We start from the raw sequence: 27,875 nt of genomic DNA, 5'->3' as shown, positions 1-27,875 counted from the left end.
GGTGAGTTCCTAAATAAACTAAACTTATAAATTGATTATATAACCTTAAACCATTAAGTAAAGTTATGAGATAAATTATTGAGTATTTAAATAATTTGATTTCGTTAAATGTTGTTTTAGTTAATGTATAATTTTAACGCTGAGGCAGCTTATTTTTCTGAACTATCATTACTAAAATTTGTTTTGGATAGATATTAATCATTTATATATTAAAATTCTTTATTGCATTACTATAATATATTAATTAGTATATAATTAATTTCATGAATAAGTAAGGAAATCAATAATAATTATAGAAATGTTTCTTACCTTTTGATAAATCAAGAAGTCTTAATCCGATTAATATTGTAGACAAATTACAATTCCTCAACAGTTAAGTATACTATTAGCCACCAATAAATTAGCTCAACTGTTATGCCATATCAGACAACAGTTATTTTAATCTGAATAGAGATAATTGTCTTAGTATTAGGATAGTACAGTCTCTGAAAGAAAAATAAACTGAATTATGTTAGTTTGTGATTTGAAATTATTATTTATATATATTTCATCTTGTATTCATGTTAATAACACTACGAAGAGTTTATAATTTCATTTTAGACTAATTGATATTAATGTTATAAAATTGTCTTGTGTTATTTCACTGATCTTTATTTTGTTATAATTCATCACTTATACATATGCTCCTTAACATATCATAACTTTATTTCTGATTCTGCTATATAAAATTATTTTATAATCTTTTTATGCATTATTTCTTTTTTTTTATTTCTGATATATTCTCTAAATATCTTTTTAAAACTTTTATTCTGAAGTGTTTAATTCATTCTTTGAATCTTACTTCAACTCCACACTCTTTTTACAAAGGAATTCTTTGAATTGTATCCGCGAATTCCTAACTTTAGTAAATTATAAGAAAAGTCAATAATCATTGTTTTACGGATAGGTGTTAAAAAATTGACAGACTTTTGAATATGATTGTACAGTTGTTATCGGCTCGAGGCAAGTGATAACGAGAGCTGAGGAAAAAGACATTCTCTTATGTGAGGATTGAGGTGTTCAGAAGTTATTTGGAAGTTGACGAGTTATTCGTCCAAAACGTTTCCGATATCTGTGTTCGTTTTATTCTGTGACACTCCTTTAAGATAAATATTCAGTTTCAAGTGAGATTTGAGTGAAAGTTAAGGAGTCTTTGGAAATTTATTTCGATTTGTAACTTTGTGTTAAAGTCAAAATTGTTTTTACAAAAATATTCGCGATTATAAGAAAGAATAATTTTTAAGTCTGCAATTACGTGTTGAACGTAAAATCCTTTTTAATATTATATTTACATATACGGAATTCGTACATTTTATCAATTCATACTTTTGAATAATTTGAAATAAAAAAGGCTTTACTTCCTGTCTGAAGGATTTTAATTCGTCGTTATCGTTACTCGGTATTAAAAAAATTTTCTCTCGGTATAACGATAAGCATATCTGGAGAAACTGCAAACACTGATTTTTATGTCGGGAGTCAGGCGTACGTGCCGAGAAAAGTATTCTTGGAGGTGATAGTTCACAATTGTTTTCAAACAAATGTTGCTTAGAGGGATTGCATTCGCGGAAGCAAGGCGAAATTCCGCCAGACGTATTTTAAAACCTCAAAATTCCGCTTGCGAAAAGGATAATGCTGAATTGACTTACGATGGAGTCTTTCAGCGTAGTTTGGGATCGAAAGCAAATAGCCTTTCACGATCAATCGGCGAATCTACTCTTGTAAGTTTTTATTCATGCCTGAAGATAATAGAAATTAATTTTACACGAAACGACGCAGCGTGACATACGACGAATGCCTCTTAATCCTGCTAAATTAAACATATTAAGGTATTTGTAGTGTGACAATAACCTCTAAAAATAAAACATACGTTTCTTTTCTAGCCATTTTACTACTAACTTTGAAGATGAATACTTTCACATAAATAAAACTGTCTCCCTGAAAAATGAATCGTTGTACAGATAATAGATATAAATATATGAATAATAATACATAAATATCGAAATCATCGGAATTTCAAAGAAATTGTGAGAAAATCAATGTACGTTAAAAATAATGTTTTAATAAATAAGTTTTACACAATTTTTATATCGTACGGTTAAACAATCATCGGTGTTTTTCTTTACGATTTAAAATTAATGTTATTATATTTAATATAACAATATTTAATATAATAATTCATAATAATATAAATGAAGTTCAAACGAATATTGATCAATTGCAAATATAATCGGAATAAAGTTTGTAAAGTCTGCATAGAAGTTTTGAACAGATCCTTTTTAGTGATGTCATTTGTATAAATGACACGGCTGCGAACACCAGCTATATCCGGTATCTATAGCAATAGATAGTGCTCAAAGCAATTAGAGGATCGTTTTTTCCTGACATTTCTCATACGCTTTGTTTCAATATTTTTTTTTTTTTTTATTTTTCAATTTTCATAGATATTTCATGTATTATTATTCTATGGCATAAGCAAATTGTTAATTCTATTCAGTGTATTGAAGCACTAATGTCGCTTCTTTAGGATTTGTTAAAATGGATATGGATAAATTGTAAATATAATTGAGATAAAATTTGTAAAGATCATATAGAGGAAGTATTCAACAGATCTTTGGTGGTGTCCTTTCTATAAGAGAAACAGCTGCAGACAGCTGCAAACATTAGCTACATTCATTTTTATATTTATTCCTTGTACACTTTTTCAATTTTCATAGGCATCAGTAGGTACCACATTTTATTTATTCTGTGACATAAGCAGTGCTGGTGTCTTCCTTTAGGATTTGTTTAAATGGATGTAGATTAACTGTAAATATATAATCGTAATGAGTCTAACAGCAAAAGTCTACATAGAAGTTTTAAACTGGTCTTCTTTAGTGATCTCATATGTATAAAAGAAACAGCTGCAAAAACCAGCTACATATGGTACCCACAGCGATGCAAACTGTTCAAAACAAAAGGAGAATCGTTTCTCCTGTCACTTTCATTTTTATATTCGTTTCTCATAAACTTTGTTTCAATGACTGTCTTCAACCTTCCAATTTTCATAGGCATTTTCATAGGTACTATCTTTCGTTTGTTCTATGACACAAGCGAATTGACAGGCTGAAGTCTGTCAATTCATAATGCTGTAAGCGTCGGTAAAATATATTTCGCAGTAAAATATATGTAATTTGATATCGACAGAGGTGGAAGCTAATAAAATTGTCCTATATCGCATCGTATTCTGAGCGTCATAAATTGGAGAATTAGATCGATCTTGTCAAATCATCATATGGATAACAATAATAATACATTAATCCATTATAAGTAGTAGCGATTTTTCAAACATCTCGAACATTGTATAATGCTTGACGATTTGTTTACATTAAAATTCCGCAAATGTAGAAATAAAAATATAAATAAGATATAGTGTAACGTATAAAATTTCATTTGCACTTTAGTTGTGCTTTTAAGATATTTTTCTTGACCAGGCGTCGTAACTGCATGTTAATCTACTTTTCTTGATAACTATATGAAAGATTATGATAGAATATATGTATATTAGATGTACATATTGTGTTACGTGCTATTTAACACGATGCCAAGAGAAAGTTTATATTTGCTTATTTCGTTCTTATCGCAGTGTGATAACGTATCGACGATAAAATCAAATAAAAACTTTCCTCAATATTTTATATGGTGATAAATTATTAACACTTTCAAATATCTTGATTGATGGATATCTCTGTCAATTTTTCCAGTGAATGATAATCATTCTAATATAAGCAAGGAACAATAAAGCTTATTTATAAAAATGATAGACGATTTATAGTATAGTTATAAATTCAATTATGGTTATTTAATATATGTGAATTTAGTTTCTGCAAAGTAATTGGATTTAATCAATAGAATCTTCTCAAAATAGATAAGATTACCGAGATATTACTATGTATGTATATATGAACATTTGTTAGATATATAACTGATGATACAGTAGTTGTAATTCTGAAAATCATTTCAAATGATACTTGAAATGAATGTAGTTAAACATAATTCCAGGAAATTTTCCAATTCCTTGTATTTAACTCGCTGAATGCTACGACGGTCTCTGGTGATGCAAATTCTATTCAATTTTTCGTAAATTTTACGGATTAAAAAATTTGCATCGATATGAATGACTTCGATAACATCGTCAGAAAAAAGATGCGCAAATTAAGTACAATATTTCGCTAAAATTAGATGTTATATGATATATTTTAGAAATCATAATTACTGTGAGACAAATTTTTAAAAATTATGGTATAAGAATTAATTAAAATTAATTAATAAAATTTTGATCACGAATAACCATTATAAATGGTTGAAATTTTTTTGATGACCGGTAATCATTATCGATGACGAAAATTTAATTTTGGTTACCAAATGCCAATATAAATGATTGGAATGTTTTTTGGTTACCAGTAACAAATTATCGACGACCCGAATTTTATTTTTTTTACAAATAATCATTATAAATAATTGAAATTTTTTTCATTGTAGACAATCATTATCGATGATGGGAATTTTATTTTGGTTACAAGTAACCATTATCGACGAAATTTAATTTTGGTTACCAGTTACAATTATCGATGATCTAAATTTTATTTTGGTTACTGATAACCATTATCCACGGCAACAATTTTTTCCAGTTACACTTGACTATCGTTTATTGTTATTAGCATTACTGATAATAATTAGTACACATTCATTGGCAACATAAAAAATAAAATAAAAAAATAAAAATATTAATAATATTAATTATCAAAGCTATACATTTTATTGAGCAAAAAAGGGTATGAAAATATATGAAACAAAAAATAGGATAAAAGGTATATTGTAGTACAATGTTATTACAAGTGTGAATAAAAATATTGTACTGCAATCTTTTTGTCTTATTCTTTGTTTTGTAAATTTTCATAATTAATAAATAAGTTTTATGATTAAGTTGCTTTATATCGTCAATGGATACTAATTTTATCGGTGATATTAATAACAATTGATAATAGTCGAATGAATACTAATTTTATCAGTGATATTATTAACAATTGATAATAGTCGAATGTAATTAAAAAAAAGTTTTTGCTGTGGATAATGGTTATCTGTAACCAAAACAAAATTCTTTTCATCAATAATGGATCATAAAAGATATAACTTAGAAAACACGAAGTTGGCACCCTGCTGGGGGTAGCCACCCACATGCTATATTTATTTTTATTTTATTTTTTTATTACCAATGAGATATAACACTTTACCAAATGTCCTTCAGGACAAATTGAAAAAACCAAAATAAACTTTAAAAAAAGAAGAAAAGATCAATAATGGTTGCTGGTGACCAAAAAAAAAAAAATTCCCTTCCTTTGTATCGCTTACTGATGACCAAAATTGAATTTCCTTTATCGATAACAGTTACTGACAGCTAAGAAACCTTGTAATTACCCATAATGGTTATTCGTAAACAAAACAATTAAAGGTTAATATTTTGCAGTCATTCAATATTTTGAGAAATTTCTTTCAGTTTTACTGATATTTAAATAAAATTTAATTCTCATTCGGTGACTTTTCCAAAAAATTCTTTGAAGTATCTAAATGTTATTTCGGGTGTCTGGCATGTTTCAATCCATTGCAATCCAAATCCAGGACAATATATATATATATATATATATATATATATATAATATAAAATTTCCGTGGCAGTCTACGTATTAAAAATATTAAAACGTCTTGTATGTTTTATACAAATGGTAGTACGTTTCCCTTTAATGGAAACATGAGACACGTGAACTTAGTGACTGAATACAGTTCACTGGATACAGCGCGTATACACTTTTCTGTATGTATATTAATAGCTTGAATTCGTTCTTTTGTACATTCCAGTAACGTTTCGTCCTTGCTTGGTTTTAGCTTGCAGTTGCTAGTGTTTACTTCGTGAGTATCAGTGTCACGAGAAATAGCGCCAATATCTTAGAAACTTGCAAATGATGCCATTTTTATCGTTTAACTATGCTTTATAATTAACTTGAAGATATCGTGAGTTCTTTCAAATTTCTTTTTAATCTTTCCACCTATTTAAAAGAAAAAAAAAAAAGAAAGAAATAGATTTAATTATTTACGTGGTGCAACCTGTGGAATTAATTTCAATTAAATTAAGCCTTTTTACAATTATTACTTTATCTTTTGAAAGCAATAATAGAAGAACAATTACAGAGAACAGGACACAATATAAACGTAATACTTTTTAAATTATTTATGGACTCTGCATCTTCTTTATTGCTAAATCAAATTTTACAATCACACACTGAATTATAGGTTGAATCATATTCTCTTTGTGCTTCAAACCATCTGATGCCATAAACATCTCAAAATAAGGAGGTTCTCATCATTGTTTTCACCGTAACCCTCTCTTTCTTCAGTATGAAGACTTAAAACCTTGATGATTGATATCCATCCAAATTTCAAAACTTTATCGCACAAGACATATCAAGATACTGGCAGTTCTTTATTGCTGGTTTATTGTCGTTGTCAAATTTATTTTTCAAACGCATTAAAGTTATCTTACTACTTGAAACACCTGAGTAATTTTCAATTACATGTTTCCGTCTTTCACGTTATTAATTATAGAGCTTCGAACGTTGTAGATTTTTGCAATTCTTGCAACACTTCCATATCTTCTTCTAACTGTTCAAGCATCTTTTCTTTCCTTTCGTCGCTCGTTACGACACGTTTCCTCTTTGATGTCATTAGAAGCGAGATATTAACGCGTGCAATATTGCCTTCGTATTAAGGTAATAGGAAAATAATATGAAATTATAGAAAGGACACATAGTAGCGATGGGCACAAGCGAAAGATTTGTTCTGCTAATGGAACGTTTCGACAGTAGAATATTCGAATATTCGAATAATAGATCCTCGGCTACTGGATGTTCAACTGTATTCTATTGTACGTGTATTATTAATCTTCTGTTTTTACTTCGTTGGCGCGAAATTTCTAATAATTTCCAGCCTAATTCCACGATAATCGAACTTGTACAATTTTTCTTTGCGTTATAAGATAGAAATACATAAAAATGCTCCATAAAATTAAGATAGTAAAAATTATTTCTATTAACAAAAATAATAACACGGTACAAGGAGATTAAAAAAATGCGATATGGTAAATAAGGAGAACGGAAGAAGAAGTTTTTATAAAATCTCTTTATCTACGTTCGTATTAAACGAAATAAATTTTCATTCGTTAAAACTTCATATCGGATAGGAACGCGATAATTTACCGAGACTGATTTCGATGATTGGTCATTATTGCAGTCGATTACGTATATTGCAACTGATGTACGACTGCTAATAAAACTAGTTGCTCTGTTAGCGGAATCTCTTTTCTAAAACAATCTTACTTAAACGTTATTCAATTATTATTATTATCATTATTGCAATCGATTACGTATATTTCAACTGATGTACGACTGTTAATAAAACTAGTTGCTCTGTTAGCGGAATCTCCTTTCAGAAATAATCTTACTTAAACATTGATTTATATATTGTCAGCTTGTAATTGACACCTTAATCGTAAGAATTTTTATGTAAATTTATGCACTCGTGATACGTTTTCCAGGTACGTGATCCGTTGGACAAAGAAAAATATTACACGTCTGTTCTTCAGATTTTTATTTTGTTTATTTACTCTATAACAATATACGTACAGGGTGGCTCAGCTGAATGGGATCACCTAAATGTTTGCTTTATTTATTGTTGTAGGAAGGGGTTGTACTTCAGGCGTCACATGTAAGAGTTGGACTTTTTCTCAGATTTTTTTTTTTTTTGAGAGAGAGATTTCATGGTCATCGGTATTTTTTGGATGGCATTTTATTGGCTATATTTCTTTATCCAGCAATTGATACGTTCTTTTTTATTTTCCATAAGAAAGTATTAAGGTACTTGTGTCTAAAGATGTTTAATTTTCAAAAAATATTTTGATCTTAATTTTGTACAACTTGGCATATGAAAGATAGGGCAAGATACTCCTGTGTTTATCTTTCGTTTTTTTTTTTTGCGTGTGTTTCGTGCTCTGCATTTGATTAAATTCGGATGGAAATTTTTTCCATTCGCCCAAGAAATCTTCGTTTTCTATTTAATGATAACACAAATTGTTTGAAGGAAAATATTTGCAGAATGCAAAAGGTGTAAAAATGGTTTATATGTCTGCTTTTTAAATAAAATCTCTTATTTTTGTTTATATCTTATATTTTGTTTATATATTATATATTTGTTTATTTATACATTGTTCTGTTTAAATTTTTTCCAGTCGTCAGCCCATTTTGCCCCGAAAAATTGTACTCAATCCCAATTTGCATGCGTATATAAAATAAACATACAAATAAGTTAAAATAAAAAATAAATAAATAAAATAAACATAAAAACAAAGAAGTTCAATTTTAAATAATTCTTTGTTATATCATTTATTACCATTAAATTTGCAAACCGAGATACACGTTTATTTACTTTCGCATAAAGAGTCAAATTTTGGCCGGATATTTGATACATCTGTAGTCGTGGACGAAAGGCCTAAGAGATATCGGGTGAACTATAAACAATATCGCGAGAAAGACGAAGTGCCGATAGGTCGTGACCCTGGCCACGAGCGGTTGCGGAACACGTGCGTGGTGGAGCTAAGACACAACACAAAGGGATGCTAAGGGACAAAGACGAATTAACAGCGAGAGAGTTAGTTGAGAAGTCAAAGAGTGTGAATCAAGAAGTTAGGAAGATAGTGTTGCTAGCGTTGTGGAGAGAGTGTGATCCGCGTAAGAGAGGGCGTTGGATCCGTGGTGACGAGAGTTGCAAATTAAATATTTAGTTGTCTAAATTATAGTACGTTATTGTATATAGTTCACGTTAAACATCGTTTCCTGTTTAACCAACACCTGTTTAATCCATTTATTGTAAATAAATTAATTGTAGTAAAGATTCTACACAACAGAGTATCTTCAACGTTTCTCAGAGGTAATCGATATTTTGGTTGTACAGTCCTCAATGACGAAGATTTTGTTTTGCAATAGATACGTAGTATAAAACGTAGTATAAGTGTGTTTAGGATTTTTTGTCATTATAGTATTATTATTAGTATAATAGTACCATTTTAGAAATTGTTGGGGGTTCTGTCCTAATTCCAAGCGAAGGTCCGTTTAAACGATTTTTTAAAAAGCTGCAGTTTCATACTTGTGTCGATTAAACAACTTGTGAATTCTTGACTCTTTGATTAATTAATTTAAGATGGTCGATATTTTTATTGTAGAAATTTCCACGACCCCATAATTCTGTTGCGCAACCTCATATGGGGTCTGGACCCATAATTTGAGAATCCCTGCTATAGAAAATAAAAAATCTCATATGTTGGAATAAAAAAATATACAGAGTTCTATTAAAAAAGAAAAAAATACCGATGACCTTGAAGTCTTCTAGAAAAGAAATGAACTTTAAGAAGAATTCTTTTCACCGTTACACGTGCCCCTTGAAATAGCCTAACTTCGTCCTGAAGAGTTTTTTCATACAGCAATACGTGAAGGTGATTCCATTCAGCTGAGTCACCCTGTATAACGATATTACCATATAACGCTATATAAAATCGTTATCCTACTATTCTAATGTGTTTTTTTTTTATGAACTAATAAACATTCACGTCACTAGTTCCTAGTATTTGTCTCGTGAGGTGTTGATTTATGAGAGAAATAGAAGTTTCAACTTCTGTTAGATTGTTATAGTCTGTTATGGTCTGAATAGATTTTTATATTATGTTACATTAATATATCTTTTATATTGTATTGTATATTAATTTCTTCGTATTATATTGCATCAGATGTATCAAATGATGATTTATGATATGGTAGAATTCAAGGTCAATCGAATACAAAAATCAAATAAATATTTCGCATTTTAAGTAGATGTTTGATAAAATACTGCATTTATTGAATACAATTAGGAAAGAAGATTCTGTCGTTTCGAATATTAGACGTTATTATTAAAAGACAGTATTCGTCTGTGAACGCTGCAATATTTTATAATTGTCGTGAATTTCATTTTATATGGCGCATTGTACGTCTAACGTAACGATCTTTCTTTTTTAGTTTATTTAATCACTTGTTCGTCGTACATAACAGTTTTGTAAGGTGTTTTAATTTATTGTTTCTTGTTTTCATCTTGCAATAAAAATCTTATCTCGCCGGTTCGTTGGTTAGTGATTGGGGCTGGCGAGGAGGACTAAAAGAAAAAAGTCAAGAAGATTCTTAACTAGCATATTTATCGTCATCGCCCGTACCAAAATGAATAATTCATGTCGAAAATCGGTAAAACCGTGGCTGCTTAAATTGCAAAGTTCGTAATCTCGTTTCTTTTTTTTTTTTTTTTTTTTTTTTTTTTGGTAATTTAAAAACCAAAAGGACGATTAAATATTAACATAAAAGTATAATTTTGGAATTGACGCTACAGTGGCGCGTTTCGCGAAATAGTGTGACGATTGTCCGAACTAATTGAATTCACGATGATCGGATAATCGAATTTTTCGAATAATCGAACGACTCACGTCTAACTAAATTCTACATGAAAAATTAGAATTTTTTACAAATATGTAATTTACAATATTCTTAATAAAAATTAGTAAATTTAAATCTTAGTAAAATTTCTTACAAATATGTATCACACGCATTACATACGTATGTTTTAATCATTTCTGTTCTTCTAATTTTTCTGATATTTTTCCCTGCTAAATTGCATATCATTTTTAGACTTGGTACAGTGTTCCCTCGATCAACGTGGGGGACACCTACTGACCGCGTAGTTGCGAAGCAACTCTCCTCCCACAAAAACTGGAGCACAACATACGTACACACATTTATATTCTTCCCGTGCATGGGTATATGTTCATCATATTTGAAAAGGAAATTTTACTTTGCGAGGAGAAATATAAAAATAACGAAGTATTACGCTATCTGTCCTCGTGTTTCATACGACAAGTTTTACAAGGTTGAAGTTAAAATATTTTTCAAACTAATTATTTTTCGATCCAAGTACCTCCACGCAGAGAATTAAAAAATCCATCGAATGATGTATAAAAAAAAATGTATTGTTCCATTTGGAACAATGGATGTGACTTTGTCTTTTCATCGAACTGAAACTTAAATTAAAAAATTTTTTAATTAAAAATCTGAAGATTAAAAAGAAAAGAAAAATGGGCGTGACTTTGTCTTTTCATCGAGCTGAAACTCTTTTTTTCTTTTTAATTCTTGATATTGCAAATTGTAGTCGGTTGGAAGCTGATTAATTTTTGCTCGAAACATTTTTTCGTACCATTATCGGAAGTAGCTGAGAAAAATCGTGGTCACTGATTTTTACATCACTCTGTATATAGATTGGTTGCATTATTATACTACATATATACGGTAACGTAAAAAAAATGAAATTTGTGAAAAAGAAAAATCCGAGTATAATCGAAACTATTACTACTACTACTACTACTACTAATAATAATAATAATAATACCATGGAAATAATAATAATAATATTATGGAAATAATAATAATAATCTTTGACATCATTTATATTTATTTAAAAAAATTAAATGTTAATATAAATAATTGCTGTATGAAAATAGAATGTTAAATTGACTAGCGTAGTTAATTGAAACAACAGGCCTGGCAACGTCGCCGCTGATGTCAGAATGGACTTGTCATCATTAAAAAAAAGACAAGAAAGAAAAATGTCGTTAGAATTGCCAAAAAAAAAAAAAAAAATGATTAGAGAATTAACAATTATAAAAGAAAATTCGTTAAACTTGAGAAAATTATTTAACAGTAATAGATAAATTGAAATTAGCATTATATTATTTAATGTCTTATCTCCAAATTTCGGATAACCAATACGGTTCAGACTTAATATGAATTTGAAACAATTATACATTATATCTTTTGTAACGAACTATCTTTTTCACAGAATTAGCTTTAACTAAAGAAATTGGTGTATTTTTCAATCAATCGCCGCTCGTTATTCGAACGTCTAAACATACGCATTGTGAGACGTTGCTTAGCTTCTGAAAGATTTCCACGTAAATCTGTGTTTCTCATTAGTATTCAAGTAAAAAGCATCAATTCTACAGAAATAGAAAAATTCACTTCGTCACACTTGCATATAATTTTCTGCCAATTTTGGCACGGTTCTTTGATATAGCTTTTCCATTTTCGAAGGAAAAGTAAAACTAAAATCCTTTCTTTTTCATCACTGTGTGATGACAACGCTTCGACTTTTATTAACAATTTCTCGATAACTATGTGATAAATCGATTTCAGATTTTAGACGAGGGTCTCTTGCGCTCCGAATTAATTCTGCTCGAAATTCGAAATTTGAGGTTTAATCTTAAATTTTGAGGTTTACCTAAGAATTACCTTCAAATGTGTCCGAATATTAAAATGAACAATTAGACGTATGTAGGTACCAGCTCACCGCGAGTACCGAAAGAGGCGCGATTACTCGGTATTACAGCAGATAGATGTAACTGGGATGCACGATACCCTATTGACTATTGTACATAAGATTACAAAAGTGATTTTATAGCTATGTTTCGACAACTGCGCAACAGGACTTATCTCATTAAGTAGTTAACGTTTGAATTGTCAATAACTGGCTAGTCATTAAAATAAAAGGTATCAGCAGTTCTGAAGTGTTTTTTTACCAAGATTGTCCGAAGAGGTGTGAAGGTCTAACAGTGGGAATTTCTGTCGTATGTACAAAACAATTGATTTATTATTGTCATGTGCTGTTTTGAAATTTCCATGCATGTCAGTGAAGAGTTTGTTGCGTAATTACCACTACTTTACCATTTACGATAGTCTTCAACACTAACCACAAAAAGGATCAGCTGGAAGCAAATGATCTTTACTTCATTCGGTATTACACATACACCTTTGGCTATTCGAGGATGTAGTTCTTAATGCAGCACAACGTGGAAATTTTTTTCTAGGAAGAAGTAAAGATGAAACTTTCCTGAAAAGGGGTTTTTCTAAAAATGTTGTGGGGAATATTACAAGTGAGAAAGAAGGTTCGTGTAGGTCTCATTCTGTTCATCTTGGAACATGCTATATTGCTGATTATGACAGAGATATGATCCAATCCTAGATGTGGCAAACCTTAAAAGAAAAATAATGCTTCCAATGTGGACCGAATATATTGTTGAAATCTAACCATTTATTGAGCAGTTTGTAATTCTTTTAGAAACAAAAGTTTTGTAATAGATGTACGTATCAGTGACTATGAAAGTGACTTAATTTAATTGCTTTTCATGCAGAAATTCTTGCATATTATTGTAACGTAGGTTGTAACATGGAACAAAATAAAGATTCTACTTCTATTTAAGTTGTAGACTTACAAAATTTTCATAATCATTGGCGCGTATGTAAGAAGATTTCCCTCTGCTTACATTTACATTGTCTGTCAAGTCGAAAATTAGCTTTCGTCACATTCTCTCATCAAACGCGCTATTGTGCCGATGAGAGCTGGTAGTATGTGCAATATTACCACCAGGGCCACGTAGATCTTGAGATTTTACCTGCGCCAGGTGATAAAAATACGTTTTGGTGGAAAACGCGTTTAACATGTTGAATGTCACGATAGTTTTACAAGGATTGGCTGTGGCACCATGATAAATTTTTTGTTATGCGATACATATGATGTTGAAATATTACCTACAAGAGATCTCACTGGGGTCACCGGTGACCCCCATCGCGCTGTAGTGCAATTTCGCTCGATTCGCTTATTTTTTGCGATTATCAATTATCTCATTGTTTCTTCGCGTTGCTAAATAATTGTTCTATGTTGCTACGTCCCGTAACCTACCATAAACCGTAATCCATCCTCGATCATACTTATTCGGACCCGCAATAATCCTAAAAAACCTTCACAAGATTTAGTATTTTTACTTTACTCTCAAGGCCCTTAATTGCCATCAAACATCTTTCAAGTGGAAACGTTCCTTAGGGTTATCATTCATTAATGTAAAACACGGAAAAAGCGGGTTTTTCCATGTTCGACAGCCACTGGTGGGGGGCGCACATGTTAGATCTATATTTCATGTATAAATAAAACTGTTTTTATATGTTTTATACTGCATTAATTTCGTCACACCATACAAAATTTATAACTATTGACATTTGTTCAAATTATGTATTTCTACTAATCTTGGTGCATGGGTCACCGGTGACCTCCAATGGCATTCGACTTGTTAAAGTCTTATAACAAATAAGTTCATTAAACCTATGAAGATTAAATGCATCGAGTAACAGTTTCGGCTCTAATCTTTTGTAACAGCATAGTACAAAAGGTAGAAGTAGGTACAGGGGTGAGCAACAAACCCCTGTACGGTCAGGGACCTGAAACTGGGTAGTCATTAAAATAAAAGGTATCAGCAGTTCTGAAGTGTTTTTTTACCAAGATTGTCCGAAGAGGTGTGAAGGTCTAACAGTGGGAATTTCTGTCGTATGTACAAAACAGTTAGGAGAGTTGAATGTACATAAAAGGTTGTACATTCCGATGACACAGTACTTGACATTTCTCCCTCAAAATTGAACAGTACGTTCTTAAATATACAGACTACACTATCGTTGGACCGACACTGCTATACGCGGCTTGCGTTGTAGAAGTGCACCTGCACACGAGTCCTGTTGTACATTCAGTGTTGTAGCTAACACTTGTGTAGTGTTCGATCTAACTCTGTTACAAAGCGATATCTCTGTTGCTTTTAACGATATTGAATAGTTCTCGGTTCGGTCAAACTGTTACCCCATTTCGAGTTTGACTGTAGATATTCCCATTACGAGTAACGATCCGACCTTGGTCTGATACTAGCCTGGAAACGATTTCTGGAAAAAATATTGGTCCGCTCTCGGTTCGATCAAATTACTATCCTATGGTTTCGATTATGGCTATTCACTATGAGTTCAACACGTTCGATAATAGTGCATTTGCGAATGGCCCGGGGTATGTTCGTAACGATGACCTTAGGATAGGTTTAGGTATTAAAACAGTCGAAGAGGAAACAGAATGTTTTGCAAAGAAATGTAAAATTCGACTCGAAAGCAATGCAGATAGCTTAGCCAGAAACCTGTACATATTGAATTTAGCTTGAGGATCGGGGAAAGCACATCCGGAGGATCTGATCACGACACAATAAATCAGTGTTGCTAGGAACAGATGCAAGCCCAGGTATTGTCCAATGGGACAGTATCTACGTGCTAATCGATCAAAATTATACAATAATTTACTAAATATTTAAAGAAACTAATTGTAAGTTAATCATAGGGTCAATAAAAAAGGAACACTATGATAGCTTCTTATTACTTACTTTTCACTTCATTTCATCTAAAGATCTATTGGGCTTTAGGAATCTACGAAAATTGAGAATTCATAAAAAATTATCAAAAATGATCTTTTATTAAGTAGAATCGCTGTTTGATCCACTGTGTCCCGTAACAACGCTCGAAAAATCACGGGTTGACTGATGGTAAATTGAGAAACTCGTTCATACTATCGATTTAGTTCTGAACCAGTTCAATCTCTCTGAACACAATAATGTAGTTGTGTAGGTTAATAAAACTTAGCTGTGTTGAATCGACCACTTAATACAACTTTATAGATTTTCTGACTAATTAGGGTTCTATACCTGGCACTCCTTGCCAATCGATCTCTTAGTCGATCGAGCTAGTCGATCTTTGCACAAAGGGATTTATTATAATACCTCGCTATTTGAAAATCTTCCACCATAAATCCACTGATCATAAAGCATTGTTTCATAAATGTATATTAGACGCGTTGATGTAGGTAGACAGTAAGTACGCTTTCATACAATGGTGTTGTAAAACCCTATGGTATAAACAGGTCCTGAAACTTCCGTGGTGGAGGTAGTTTCGGATTTGAGGACAGAAAGTTTCTTGTATTGCCCACCATACACAGGGCACTGATGTCGAGTAGTCAACAATCTCAACAGAGTAACACATGGTGGAAATAATCCAATGAATATTTTATAGTTTTTATAATATTTTATAAACAAGTATACGTTATTTATCTATAAACAATTCTATTTATGACTTCGTTTTAGGAGACAAAAAATTATAACATTCTGTCTCCTATTGTCTTGACTACTTTGCAGCAACACCATTGGTGGCGGACTGCAGAAACGCAGGTTACTTAATTGTGAGATCCACCACCAGGGAAGTTTTAGGAACTGTATATACCTCTATTTATCCTGTTGTACAACAATATGCACGAAAAGGTTTTCGTCAAGCGTAGCTTTAACATTGTCAGTCAGTAGCTAACCGTGCGTTGCAGCTTCTAGTGAAACGACAGTTTTAGTGATTCAGGATGAAAGCGTCTTTCTCGTTGCCCGACATTTTATTAATGTTACAAAATGTATGTACACTTCATAGTTTGAACATCGACGGCGTAGGCGTATTGTCAGGTTTGAAGCAAAGTGCACACTATCAGACAATTTTCCATAAACGCGTGATGCAGCCAATCAAAATTATTTTTCTGCGGATTTTCCATGAAAGACAGATTTTAATTGACTGCGACACGTGTCTGTGGAAAATAGTTTGATAGTGTAGACTTAATAAGTCTACACTTCTATAATATAATAAGCCTACGCTTCTCTGAAACGACGCTTTCGTGGACAATGGGTCTTAGTCGACCCGTCTGTCACCGTTCTTAAGGAATTTCAAATTATTCGCTGTTTGTTGGATGTTGTCGAAAATAAGTGATGTAATTAGTTGTTATTTATTTTGTTTCTTTGCATGTGTGGTTGTCCGTGAAGGAAGGTGAGGCGATACCCTTCGTCGCCACAGCGTCCAAGCTGGCCGCCGTGGAGGATGCGGCTCCCAAGGGGCCCGAGGCTTCGATTCGATCGAAAGTCTCGCCTACAGCAAGGGCCGCCTTACAGGCTCTTCGGTCACCAAGGAACAGAATATCAGGTCCTCTTACTCCTCCTCCACCGATAACCAAGGATGTCGAAACCATCACTGGTGAGTGAGCAAAAATTGCAAAGACCTGTACTGTTCTCCTCGCAATTCCAACCAATTGCATTTTTTTCAAAATTTTCTTTACATGTCGTCGAGTAAGCTAATCCTTCCAACTTCTTCAAAAGACTCAAGTCATTTGGTCAAATTCTTAAAAAGCTTTTGTGTTTTAAAGGATGAAGGGACACTTTTGTGACCGACTGTACATACTTATCCTCACTGCCTCCATTTTTCTTTTTTTTTGTCTTTTTCTTTTCCCTCATTTTTCATAATTTTAATATTTCTTTATCGGAAGATCTTTTATCGATAAACATTGAATCCACTTGGTGGTGTTTTTATGTTCTTTTATCGACGTTCACATATTAACGATCTTAACAAAGTATTGTTTCAACAATATCTTTTTTTTTACACAATCATCAATAATGCGTTATGATCAACGCAAATAACTGTTGTAGTTAGTGCATAATGTTGCTTTCTGCTAGAATGAATCATGCCTAATTTTTTCCAAGTTTCTTGTTAGTTAAAAAAATTGATAAAATTTGGAATAAAACTAAAACTAGGTAACCAACTTCTTTTTATTATTATTACATACAATTGATAAAATAAGAGTCGAAGATTGAAACTTGTTACTAACACACACACACACACACACACACACACACACACACACACACACACACACACACACACACACACACACACACACACACACACACACACACACACACACACACACACACACTTTTTCAATTCTTCTAAACTGCTATGTACCCTGCAAGATGAACCGTCATTTCTTGGGCATTTTCGATAGTAAGCCAGGAACATATTTGAAACAAAAGGTAGTTTTTAGTCTGCACATTTGGATATTAAGAATTTCTAAAAAAATTTTTTCAATGAAAAGTTAAGATCACCTGGATTTAATTTAATGGCATCATATGTTCTGAGTAGTAGTTGACATGAAGACTAATTGAATGACCTGCTATATTATGACCTTGAGATGATCTTAAATTCAGAATACCACCTATATTACCACCTAATTTATGCAAATTTATATTTTTATGAGCACACATATTGTTTTGCATAGCACGTGCATTCTATGCATCCTTACATCTCTAAGTCCGATAGTTACTGCACATTGGTAAAATCTGAAACGAATCTGGAAATGTATATAGAAGTTACAAAACATACACATAGTTATTGCTAAAGATGGTGGCATTAAATATGGTGACTTATTAAGATAAGGAATGCTATCGTTTAATAATATAGAAATACATATATGCTTGTAGTAGATATATTGTAACATCTACATATGTAATATATATTTTCAGATTCCAGTTTCAAATTTTAAATATTACAATTTGGGAATAATCGTGATATAGTCGTGTCCAATTATAGTGTTAATAAAATTTAAAACACAGAAAATATATTCGTAAAAGTATACTTGTAACAAGTTTCTGCAAGTATGTAAATACTTTTGTGAGCTACTGTACTTAGATATATACTAACGCTAATAAATGTTTGGACGCTATAGCATATTAATATATTAATATAATTATAATATAAATTAATGAAAAACTAATGATATGCGAGCAATACTTGCATTTTTTTCTGAAGTCAACAAATATTTCAATTTAATTATTTTTTTCTAAATTTATATTAAAATTTACACAATTCATCGACAGATCTACTGATTTTAAATATTAATCTTAATTGCTTGAATTAATCAGGATATAAGTTAAAAAAATATTCTTTTACCTGATATGTGTTCAGGAAATTATGTAGATAGTTTAGAATAATAAATAACTAGTTCTGTTATTAATTTAATAATTATACAGAAAACGATATACCTGGCTGATTTCAATGACCTTGAAATATGTTGTCAAGGTGGACATTCTCAACAACTACATGCACATATGTATAAATAATATTAAATTGCAGTAACCCAATTTATTATTTATCTCATAAATGACTTAGCCTTGTACTTATATCCTTTAATTACATTATTCAATTGTAGTTTGTAATTGCATTTTAATTGCAATTACAAATTGTAGTTATCTTGCATAATTGTATTCTTGTATGATTTATGGAGCAATTCAATCGTTATTCTGTACAACTTTGGCTTAAAAATACGTAAACAATTTCATTGATATTAAATTGTTCAATTAGTAATAACGTTTAATTGTACAATAAATTTTTAACAAAAAAGAGGCCCTCGTTGTTTCTTAAATTCGATACGGTCATCTTTGTACATATTTTTAATAATATCTGCTACGGCTAGTAATAACAATTGTGCAATTTCACGAAGCTTTTATCCTTTTCTCCATAATAAATTGCAAGCTGTCTTCTATCAAAACTTCTGCGTCACGCAATGGCAATGCAATTTGGCATTCTTTCGTTTTCGTGACAAGTTAAATTTGGTCTAAATCTTGGTATCTAATAAGGACATTGATGTTAATTTTTGCTATCCTTAATTATGCAAAATAATTACACAAAACTAATCTATTTCGCAGATCGAAGCATTTTTTAAGAATTGCCAAATCATGGAACGTAAACAAGTGTCCTGATATTAGTGTGACGTGAAGTAAAGACAATTTCTGTTAAAGATGTATTTTGCACATTATTTCATTATTTATATAAAAAAAAGCTATCTACTTGTACAAAAAAACCACCTATACCTTTTTTATTAATAATTTATTCGTCTTTTTTATTAAACAATTCAAATTTGTTGGTATTAATTTGTGGATATTAATATTACTATTCTAATTTATTAACGTTAACTAATTCCATTTAAAAATAATATCTGATACTATGATATTATGCTTTCTCGAATCTATCAGTATTCAGCAATTGTACAATTAAATATTATTGTATGAACAATTTCTTGTTCACGTATTTTCAACAGAGATACAAAATAACAGCCATTTTAAATATTTTTTGAAAAATGTCATCGAGCAAAAATCAATTTTTATTTGAACGGAAGCCGATTATCGACAAATCTCAAAGAAATTTCTCAAACAACTAAATAAACAAAAAATATTAATTTTTAATTTTTCTGATTAAAAATAGTTATTATGAATGGTGGAATTTCTTTTGGCTACCAGTAAATATTATTAGTGACGAAAATTTGATTTTGTTTGTTAGTGACTAATATAAATGGCCTGAATTTTTTTTTAATTACCACCAATCAATGTCTATGATAAAAATTTTGTCTCGTTACATTCGACTATTATCAGTTGTTATTAACATTACTTACTAATTAGTATATTAATACAAGTGTTAATAAAAATATTGTACTACAATATCTTTTATCGTATTCCGTATTTTTTTTCTTTTTCTGCTTAATAGAATATGTTTAAGTTTTACATTAAGAAAACGAATAAAGTTTTGCTTAGTAAAATATATGTTTTTTTATGTTGTTAATGAATATGTACTAATTATCGGTAATGTTAATAACAATTGACGATAGTCGAATGTAAATAGACAAAATTTTTATTATGGGCATTGCTTGATGGTAACGAAAAATATTTTTCGTTATCGATAATAGTTATCGGTAGCCAAAATACAATTCAGGTTATCGACAATGGTTATCGGTAACTAAAATTAAATTCCCGCGATCGGTAATTATTGCCGGTTATCCAACAAACCTTCATCATTTGTAATGATTATTCGTATAAGATATTTCTTTAATTAAAAATATTAACTTTTATACCACAACTTTTAAGATTTGTCTTATGACAATTATATTGTCTGATTTCTAACCTACAATAAATGACTCACATTTTTGTAGGAGTAAGTGACTGCATATTTAAATCGTTCTCTGTTATACAGAGCAATAAAATACAGAGATAGTGCTGTATCCGAATATTAATGTAACTGTACACGCTTCGAATTCTAATCTGGCAACGCGTTTTTATGATACAAATGTATTCATAGTGTGTATCAATTCGGATACCGAATCATACGCTACATATAACACACACCACCTACAATAATACACTGTGTTCTGTTTAATCTCAATGTAAAGATACTCAAATATCTGAAAAAATATTAATGATACGAAAAATGTTTCGGACAAAACTTATATAACATCAAGGGTCACATATCTTGCAACGACCTTGAAACGTTATGTAAACGCGACATTAAAATTCGTAAACGGATACCCCATTTCTTACTGCATATTCTCGTAGCCGGCGCTCAGATGTTTTTGAAACATTGCAAGATAAACAATTAAACTCTTGAAACAAATAATCTTTTAAATTCAACATACAAGAAATTCGATACGAACAATTACCTAAAAGTAACCGAGCCTGAGAATTGATCGACTACTTTGGATACATTAGAAAATCGCAATCTTGTGTTTCGGCAATACCGTGCCAGTAGCAGTGTTACGAGAAACGTCTTCACGCGCCGCGTGGTGTGCATCGGTAACGTTAATGCCGGCGGCACATCGAATTTTAAAATTCATATCTCGATAACGGGTGATGCAAAAGACACGAGTGTCTAATGTTTTGAAAACGTCTGTAAGTCAGCTATAAAAATATGTAAGAAAAATGATTTTTGAATGAAAAATTTTACTGTTAATATTATATTTTAATTTTAATCAATCAATTAATTGTAATCAAATGTCAATATTTTATTTTAATATTATACTTCAATGTCACCGGTTAAGTGGATAGAAGCACAGTGTGTCTGCCTCGACACAATACATCTTTTATTCGGAACATCTTTTCGTATTTTTTCGAATATTTGAACGTTCCCGGTTACACAGAACGTACTGTATACAAGGTGTTTCTGGCATACAGAAACAGTATAACTATAACTTCATACCAAAAAAAAGTTTGAGAAAAATCTTGCAAAGTGCCATGACGCTCATTTTTTTAACCGAAACACGCTAATTTTTTATGACGCATTCTTTAATTCTCAAGAAATATGAAGCTACTTGTGTCGAAGGATGCTTAGTTCGAAAGATATTTCAATTCTAATTTCGTCAGATTTAGTCTTCGCAAGATAAAGAAAGCGGAAACACAAGCATTCTACTCTGCGTTTTTCCTTGTTCCTCATATGCAAAGTTTCATTGCAAGATTACGATTTAAATATCTCTTAAACCAATCATTTTACAATCTAGGTACTTGAATACATTTTTGTAGGAAATGACAAACGTATCAAACGGTGTACAGTAAAATATATAGTTTCATTCAAGAAAAAGAAGAAAAAAAAAAAGAACAAGACAGATGACCTTGAAATCTTTCAAACGTCTCTGCTTTCGGAAAAGAAACACGCACCACGTGACGCATCACTCGAAATCATTCAATCTTTGCTAACGAAATTTTTCTTCCTCGATTAAAATTAATTTTCAATGAAGAAAAAATTAATCTTCTACCGTCTGAACGCTATGGCTTATCCCATAGTTACCGGAAATGCTACTACGTAATACACTGTAGAATACGTATCGATTCGAATGCCGAATAGGAATGAAAACTTGCACGATAATTTACGTAAAGCACGCGTGACGTCCTGCAGTATACAAACTGATTTTTCATGGAAATTAATCGTTAGCACCTAATATCCTGGGTAATGGAAATCCGATTGGCGACGTGTGTGTTAACCACTTACCTGCGTTCTCAATTACGAACAGTACAGATGCAACTTTACGAATGACGCAATGTTCACAAGTCACAGAATAAGTTAGAATTCGCGGAAGCGAATGTCACAGGTTCGACAATTAGTTTTCCGACAGATTCTTCGCGATCGTTTCCCGCGTAAACACTTTCAGCACTCTAATACAATCACAGAATTCATCCAAGCAGATGAAGTTCCCACGTTCGATGAAGAGTTCTCGGGTGCGATTCATGCATGAAAGAAGTGCTCTAATCTTCTTGAACTCAAAGAAGCAACTATCCCCTCTGTTCTCGAGAACGAGTATTTTATGGTGGTCTGCGAACCTCCATGGCAAACGACATTCACCGCCGGCAAATGATGATTACTTCTCTCGGTCATTATCATCATCATTATCGTTACGATCATCATCATCATTATCATCATCATCACCATCATCATTATCCTCATCATCGTCATCATCATCATCATCATCATCATTGTTGCCGTTGTCATCGTCTACCACTTCTTCGTTATAGTCATCGTTCCATAGAGGCATTTCGACATCGAACTAGCATAAACGAATAATTTTCTTCGTTTAAGGAGAATAAACGAGATTTGCGAAGCTTCCTGTTTCCTGTAGAATATTCCTATAGAAAATCGGTGGCGCCATTGCAACCAAGTGAGAACTTCGTCTTCTAAATCAATAAAATAGGAAAATAATTCGAGTGAAATAACCGTAGCCAATTTGAAATAAATCGATATGAAATTAATTTAGAGCTGTAAATTCACGGTTACCTGTTATCGGTAACGATAAACATTTGCAACTTTTAAATACCATTGATCGATCGATAAAAATGTTTTTGTGATATTTTTATAATATTATTTATATATTTATCATGTAGCGGGCAAAAGAAAGTTTAGGAAATAAGAAGCATAAAACGACATGGTAATTTTGCGAGATGAATTTATAAGTAACTAGCAGGCTGTGCATGTTTATGATATTTCACGTTTTTATCGGGATAATTAAAGAAACGGAAACTAAATAGAAATTTGTTTCGTGTACCGAATATCACAGTAGTAGGTGTCTCGTTTTAAATATTGCATATGTTCTTACGTATTACACGCACTCTCGAGATTTTTGGGGTTAGATTAAATTTCCTAGAAAGACGCGTAAACATCCGCAGTCGACTAATAAGAGCAACAAATAAGTACAGTGTACATATACTGTAGAATAGATGATCGTTATCGATATGGCAGGAAATATTCGGTAACAAAAGTTACTAAAATCTATAGTGTATCAATTTTAAGCTTTCTTTTATTTGCTATTGTACGTACATTTGACTATATATACGTGATATATATATATATATATGTACGTCAAACGAACGGCGAGGAACGATCCCTTGCGAAAAAATAGGAAAGAAATGTAGAATATCATTTTTTCGTCTTTCTTTTAGACTTTTTCTCTTTCTTTCTTCTTTTTTAACGACCATTTATTTGGTATCACTTTGTAATTATACTAATATGTAGTATCCGTGTACATGTTGCTGTTTAGCTTTGTCTTTTGTGTCAGCCTTATGGGGAAATATGTAATAATATACTGAGTGTCTCCTAAAGCATGGTACGAGCAGTCGGGTGGCGATTCTACGTGGAAAAATAATAAAAAATAAGTCGATAAAGGAGAATAACATTTTTTCGTTCGACGCTTCGTTTTCGAGAGAAATCAGTTTGAAAACCTATCAGGTTATATTTTATATGGAAGTTTCGAATTACGAGATCTCTGTATTACTAAATATCTTTCTCTATTACTATAAATAGTATAGTAAACGTCCTGGTTTGCTTCCTGCTATTGCCGTTATCTTATCTCCACGATATCGATTGTTACTTTTGCCATATTCTTTGTTTAATTCGAATGGTTTCATAAATAAAGATAAGATTCGTAATTTTTAAGGATCAATTTATCAACGTGGAAGCAAATGCACGGAGTACGTGCGGAAATAAGTGAAAAATGTGGAATGAAGTTGTTTCGTTTAAGGCTTCATTCCGAAGAACATAGAGTATGAACACGTTTAATTAAGAACTGGGCTAGCGTTCGTCTACCATCAAGCTTTTGATTTATTTTCCTCGGAAACGAAGCGTCTGGTGCAAAAACTTCATTCTACATTTTCGACTTATTTTCACTCGTACAACAACTTCCTACCGATTATTTACTCCTGTCCAATCCGCAATTAGCCACGTTCAATTATACTTGATTATACATAAATTTGCAAACTGGATTTTCTCGAAAATGGGGCTTCGTAGAAGACACGTCGTTCCATATCTTCGACTTATTTTTTTACATGGATTTACCTCCTGTCGGTTTGTGCGCCATGACACCCTGTATAACGCATATAATATGTAGTATTAATTATGGAATGAAATATGTTCTCTGCGTTATTTTTTCAACATTAAAAAAAAAAAAACATCGTATGTAGATATGAGCATCATAGTTAAGAAAAATTGTTTTCGTAAATAGTAAATTAAAAGATATCGGGAAATATTACATGGCGAATTATTGCCTTTCATAACCGAAATAGAGAACGAAAAAATAATTTCTGAAATAAACGACGCTGGTGTACGTATAGCCGCGAGTATAAAAAAGTGGCTTCGAGATTTCGGAATAGAATTATTCCCGTGGCCAGCATCGATTGCTCGTCTGAACGTTATCGACAAGCTGCGTGGAATTCTAGCGAAAGAAATTTACGATCAGAAGAAGTAGCTATAAAAAATATTGTTGAACTTAAAAAACGAATAAAATCCGCGTGGACGGGAAATTTATTCAACTTGAAACATTAGATAAGTTAGCGTATCTAACAGATTAATAAAAGCAATCAGAAATGAAGGAATAAAATAAAAAAAATAAAAATAAAAAAATATATCGAACGAAAACGTAAGGAAATTTACATTGAGTTTATATTTCTTTCACGATGAAAAACACAATTTCCAGAGAAAATTTCATTTTTACAGGACTTGAAAAGAAAAAGGTTTTTCTTTCTTGTATCCTTCGTTTTTGTTTTTTATTATAATATAAAATTATATAAATTTGTTTTGTCAAAATAGTTTCATCAACGTTTGTTTTAATATTACGAACGATAGGATTGAGTTTATAATTATTCAGGGCACTGTATGCCTACATTAAACTGTTTCTCCAATTATTTCCGCTTTTGTGTAGTTTCTACAATCGCTGCTTAACTTACTATTATTGTTACTCAGTCAATGTGCAATATGTCCTTTATCTGTAATGTATGTATGTAGTTCATGCGTGTGGTATTGTCTTTTATATTTACGTGGAAAGAGAAAATTGTGCTGAGAAATCCTTCTTCATCTTCAATTTTACACCTTTTTTCTTCTTCTCTACCTGTTTGTGTATACTGTTTACATATGTTGTGAGGTGCATGAATCCTATCAGCTAAATAATTAATAAAGCTAAACATTTAGTTCTTCTTAGTTATTTTACTTTGTTATTTGTACAATACATATTATACAATTTATTGTAAATTGCTAATTATTGTATAATGCTGAACATTTTGTTCTTAGTTATTTTAATTTGTTACTTGTATAATATATACTGTACAAAGCAATAATGTATAATATAATATGTATTATATATATATCACTTTGTATAATATATATTTTATAAATACATTGTACTGTACAATACATGTTATACAATTTATTGTAAATTGGTAATTATTGTATCATGCTAGACATTTAGTTCTTAGTTATTTTACTTTGTTACTTGTACAATATATGCTATACAAAGTAATAATATTACATATAATATGTATTATATATATATGTATATATCATATGTATATGTATATGTATATATATATATATATCACTGTGTATAATATATATTGTACAAGTACATTGTACTGTACAATACATGTTCTGAAATTTATTGTATATTATACAATATTATTCTATATATATATATATTTCAAACTGGAGAGAAATGTCCTTTTATATATATACACAATGTTCACTTGTACAGTACACAATTCTGTACCCATAAGACAATGGACATTTCTCTTCAGTTTAACAAATATGTATGTATATATATTTCTATATATATATTTTTCTATATATTCTACAATTTATTATTAATTATATGTTCTACATATTAATATTGTTAAATATATATATATAGCTTGTAGCAATGTTCAGAACAACTAAAACAATCTACAGCAATTTTTAAATATTCCATTATCAAAAAATGGGCAAGTTAAGAATTCACTTTTCTGGTGTTGTTCCTGTAATCTTTAGAAACAGATGATTATTTCTTTGGAGCAAACGTGTGGAGCAACTTGGAACAATAATAAAAAGTTTAAAATTTAGAAAATCAAAGGCCAATTTGATATAGGCCACTTAAACTAAAATATTAATCTATTAAAGCTACAGAAAATTTCAAACAATACCAATTATTCTATCAACTATTAAATAAGCTGTCAAAAAATATCGTATTGGGTTGAACAGGAAGTTCATTCAGTTTTTCGTAGCCACATGAACCTAACCTTAAACAATGACTGTTAACCTCGCTTTAATTTAATTGTAACCAGGTATCATACATGATCAGTTAACAGTCAGCTGTAGAGTGGAAAACAAACATTTTCGGAAGTACTTGTTTCTTGTTGACCTGGCACAAGTTCAAACATGATTCACAAAGCTAACGCAAGAGTTTAAACTGTCAACCTCGATTTAATTGCTCTAATTTGGTCTATCGATGAGTAATTAACAGTTAACTGTAAAGTGTAAAACAAACATTTTCTCAAATATTTGTTTCTCGTTGGCGTGGCACCAGTTCAAACATGGTTTACCACTTAAATTCACAACATAAGACTACACGTGTCAAACGTCACGCGACAAATATCCGTGCAACTTAAATAGGATGTTCTACCCCATCTACCATATTCTCGCGATCTTCCACGCCACGCTATTACTCATTGCGCTCGTTACAAAACTAGCTCGAGGATTAGAACTCGTCTGTTTTGGAGAATCGAGCGATTATACGCCAATAGAATACCGACATCACCACAAGGATAACGAAAAGTCATCGAAAGGTTAAACGCGTACGTCGATAGTAAACAATAGACGTAGAGGAAACAAAATATGCTTCGGTTTGACCGTAAAAACGAA

The 27,875-nt window shown here is 31.2% G+C and overlaps 2 protein-coding genes across 5 annotated transcripts in view; one reads left to right on the top strand and one right to left on the bottom strand.

Annotated features, from left to right (window-relative positions):
- The window catches only part of LOC132915243 (zinc finger and BTB domain-containing protein 12-like), a 116,275-nt gene extending 92,930 nt beyond the window's left edge, over positions 1 to 23,345 (bottom strand). For 2 of the 4 annotated variants that reach the window (XR_009659809.1, XM_060975041.1), the window contains exons 1-2: positions 22,713 to 23,248; positions 310 to 485 (exon numbers count right to left, since the gene is read on the bottom strand). The gene's annotated coding sequence lies outside the window, so the exon portion shown is untranslated. Of the gene's footprint in view, positions 1 to 309; positions 486 to 22,712 lie in introns of all 4 variants that reach the window. The other 2 variants (XM_060975042.1, XM_060975039.1) reach the window with 2 other exon arrangements.
- Positions 1,563 to 27,875, top strand: part of LOC132915227 (trafficking kinesin-binding protein milt) — a 104,129-nt gene continuing 77,816 nt past the window's right edge. Inside the window, exons 1-2 of the mRNA XM_060974999.1 lie at positions 1,563 to 1,757; positions 16,898 to 17,105. Coding sequence (XP_060830982.1) covers positions 1,578 to 1,757; positions 16,898 to 17,105 — 388 coding nt within the window. The 5' untranslated portion in view covers positions 1,563 to 1,577. The remainder of the gene's footprint in view (positions 1,758 to 16,897; positions 17,106 to 27,875) is intronic.

This window comes from Bombus pascuorum, chromosome 16 (genome assembly GCF_905332965.1).
Source record: "Bombus pascuorum chromosome 16, iyBomPasc1.1, whole genome shotgun sequence".
NCBI lineage: Eukaryota > Metazoa > Arthropoda > Insecta > Hymenoptera > Apidae > Bombus > Bombus pascuorum.
The sequence above is the reverse complement of the archived record's forward strand: the minus strand, read 5'-3'. Positions and strand labels throughout refer to the sequence as shown.